This window comes from Selaginella moellendorffii, unplaced genomic scaffold, assembly GCF_000143415.4.
Source record: "Selaginella moellendorffii unplaced genomic scaffold, v1.0 SELMOscaffold_428, whole genome shotgun sequence".
Lineage (NCBI taxonomy): Eukaryota > Viridiplantae > Streptophyta > Lycopodiopsida > Selaginellales > Selaginellaceae > Selaginella > Selaginella moellendorffii.
The window spans coordinates 369-3,191 of NW_003314683.1; the positions used below are offsets into that span (position 1 = coordinate 369).

A 2,823-nucleotide genomic window follows, 5' to 3' on the forward strand; every position below is an offset into this window, starting at 1 on the left:
GTTTTAAATCAATGTTTTCCGCTCTGCTGGTCTCTTGAAAATGTTCCTAGCTATGAGATAGATGCTTCAGACACACAAGGGACCAGGACCAAGAAAAAATATTCATGAGAAAAGAACAAAGCTTGAATCTTTTGACCCCTCAACGAAAGGAAGCTAAAGACTCGTATAGAGATCTAAAAAACCTGTGCCCTGCTTGTCCCGCCATGCAAACATCACTCCCTTTCTCGCTCGTTAAATCGCGGTAGGATCTCTCAAGAACATGACCACTATACTGTTGATGACTATCGCTACAGTAGGATGGACTTTGTGGCATAGCTTGGGCTGGTGCTCTCCACAGAAGCAGCACGAACTACACAGGAGGAAGAAAGAAAAGGTAGAGAAGAAAGTGAAGAAGAATCAATGAAGAAGACGAAGAAAGGAGCTAATTGCTGCTGTCCGTGAAGATGAGTGGAGAGAGCAACTTCAAAGAGCTAAAACTTTCACACGACAAACGGTCAGACGGGAAACTGGAGCGATCTGGCACTAGTGCTGCCATTCCAGATCGATCAATGTTGTTTGACAACAATGATCTGACACACACAAGACTGTTTTCTTCATCTCGGTAGCGCCCTTTCTACTGTTGCACAACAAACTATCGCACAGCCGTGGAAGGGAATAATAGTATATAGAAACCTGTTGTATCTCGTACTCTTGCTCCCCCTCTATAAATTCTCCATAAACTTAAAGCTTCTTCTTCCAGGCCTAGAGAAAAGTCGGCTTCAAACACGCGGCATGGCCATCTTTTAGTGTGTACTGCACAGAACTCTCCCTTTCAACCAGGTTTTATAGTTTGCCACTTACTAGGCTTAGGTGGTGGAAAAGAAAAAACTGGAGTATTCCTTCTAACGCAGTGATGTTTCTATCTTATACTTAAGAACCTTGCGCTGGCTTGAGGAGTAGTACTACGAAGTGGCGTAACGAAAGCAAAGCTTGGACAGGGCAGACTGCCACTGAACACTGCTGCCACTGCCATCCCCAAATGTGATTCGCGAAAGAGGGTGCCACAGTTCTAAAGAGACTGTCGCTATAGGAGAGCTTACGAGGATGTTGAGATATTGCCGTAAGTTCCTTCACGCACTTCACAGTGATAGTAAATGCCTCGTGACGGCATCTTAAACTCGTACCGTGGCATCTGCATTGCCAGTTCAAAGATTAAATAGCCCACAACCAAGAACAAAGCGAAGAAAATAAGAAAAACTCTAAGAACGTTGCTGTCCCTTAAGTTTCTCTGGCCATAAATTCGCTGCTACGATAGCTTATATCCTTTCTACGCTTTAAGTTTCACTGCCGTAGCGGATAGATGTCGTTTGGACACTGTTGACCAGAATTGACCATCGTTGACCCATGGACCGTTGAATGGTTTGTCCTTGTTGACTATGCTGGGTTCGATTCCTGCGCTGGGCGATATTGCCAGGGCTAGGGTTCTTCGATGCGAGCAGTGCCGATCACGGAGGAGAATTTCCGGCCTTTTGGCCAGCTCCTGGGAAAGATTGGCGACGGATGCGAGTATGGATCGGGAGACGCGCAGCTCAATCTCGCGAATGGGATTCCCAGGTAGTACAGGCAAAATGTGGCCGAAATTTCCAGCGGCTCAGTAGTGATTGAGTGAGTGATGGTTCCTTTGCGCAGATTCTATCTCATGGAGCTCAGGAAAACGGGGCTGCGATTCAAAAGGATAACGCATCACGCCAGGGTCACGCAGTGTCTGGGATCAGTGGGAGCTCATCCTTGGTACATGGCGGTCTCTCTTCCCAGCATTGTGGATCCTTCATCGCAACACGAGGGCGCTGTTCGATCCAACGCTGGTGGCCACTACTATTTACCTCCCTCTCATGCAAGCGTCCAGGTTTTCAAGATAGATGGTCCTCGCTTCATCAAGCTAAACGAAGGAACTTGGCACGCTGGTCCTCTCTTTGGTGATCGAGATTCGATGGTCTTCTACAACTTGGAGCTCAGTGACACCAACGTAAGATCATTTGATCGAGCTTGTATGACCTTTTTTATGTTCTTTTTATTTGCAGGTTGTGGATCACACTACCCACGTGTTTGAGGACGACGTACTGATCGAAGATTGAGGTACAGAGCCTTGGCATTTCATGTGATATTCGAGCGTGATTTTTGTGCTAGGTGATGGCGAGCTTAAACACTTTTTTGCGTGTCTAGAAAAGCAAATGGTGGAAATGAAACAAGTTCTTTGCGAGCTAAGAATTTCATGTCCCTTGCCATCAAGTTGTCGAGGAGTTCCTTTTGTGCCTCGGGACACTGACTAGTAGTTGAAGGATGTACGAAATGAGGCTGATGATCCTGGTCGGAAGAAAATTTACGAACGGGATGACTCCCACAGACCATGGCGTCAACTCCCTGGTATAAATCTTTCTTAATTGAACTGTAACACTGTTAGAATTCTGTGCAGGGTGCTGATTATGGTCGAAAGCCGCCTGCTTTCTGTCGAACACGAGCGAGCGGATGTTGAGAGTATTCATGTAATTTGCCTCCTGCCAGTCCAGCTCGCTACTTCCGCCAAGAACTCGGGTTCCCTCAGTCAACAGCAAGATGGAAATGTTCCAGAAGTCTTTCTTCTTGATGTCGGTCACAAATTCGAGCGGTGGATGATATCCTTTGAAAGGTTTTGCTGCTCCTGAAACTTCTTCTTCGTGGTTCTGATTCTAATAATGTAACTTTCGTGACAGCGGAAAAGTACGAACTCTATGCTTGGAAAGTTTCAAAACAGCGTGGAGTGGTGACCACAATTTCAGAAAGGAGATCTTCTATGAAGTGAAGGAA

At 46.2% G+C, this 2,823-nt stretch overlaps 1 protein-coding gene across 1 annotated transcript; it reads left to right on the plus strand.

The window, feature by feature from the left end:
- Positions 1 to 1,468: 1,468 nt before the first annotated feature.
- On the plus strand, positions 1,469 to 2,114 carry LOC9641226. The gene is made up of 3 exons (XM_024668111.1): positions 1,469 to 1,593; positions 1,669 to 1,885; positions 2,061 to 2,114. The coding sequence occupies exons 1-3, from the start codon at positions 1,469 to 1,471 to the stop codon at positions 2,112 to 2,114; spliced, it is 396 nt and encodes a 131-aa protein (XP_024523879.1).
- The last annotated feature ends 709 nt before the right edge of the window (positions 2,115 to 2,823 follow it).

What these genes read in the sequence shown, in the direction of transcription:
- LOC9641226 (XM_024668111.1), top strand. Translation starts at nt 1,469, where the DNA reads ATGCGAGCAGTGCCGATCACGGAGGAGAATTTCCGGCCTTTTGGCCAG. An exon ending in CTCGCGAATGGGATTCCCAG is followed by an intron (nt 1,594 to 1,668) that starts GTAGTACAGGCA and finishes TCCTTTGCGCAG; the next exon opens with ATTCTATCTCATGGAGCTCA. An exon ending in CCTCTCATGCAAGCGTCCAG is followed by an intron (nt 1,886 to 2,060) that starts GTTTTCAAGATA and finishes TTTTATTTGCAG; the next exon opens with GTTGTGGATCACACTACCCA.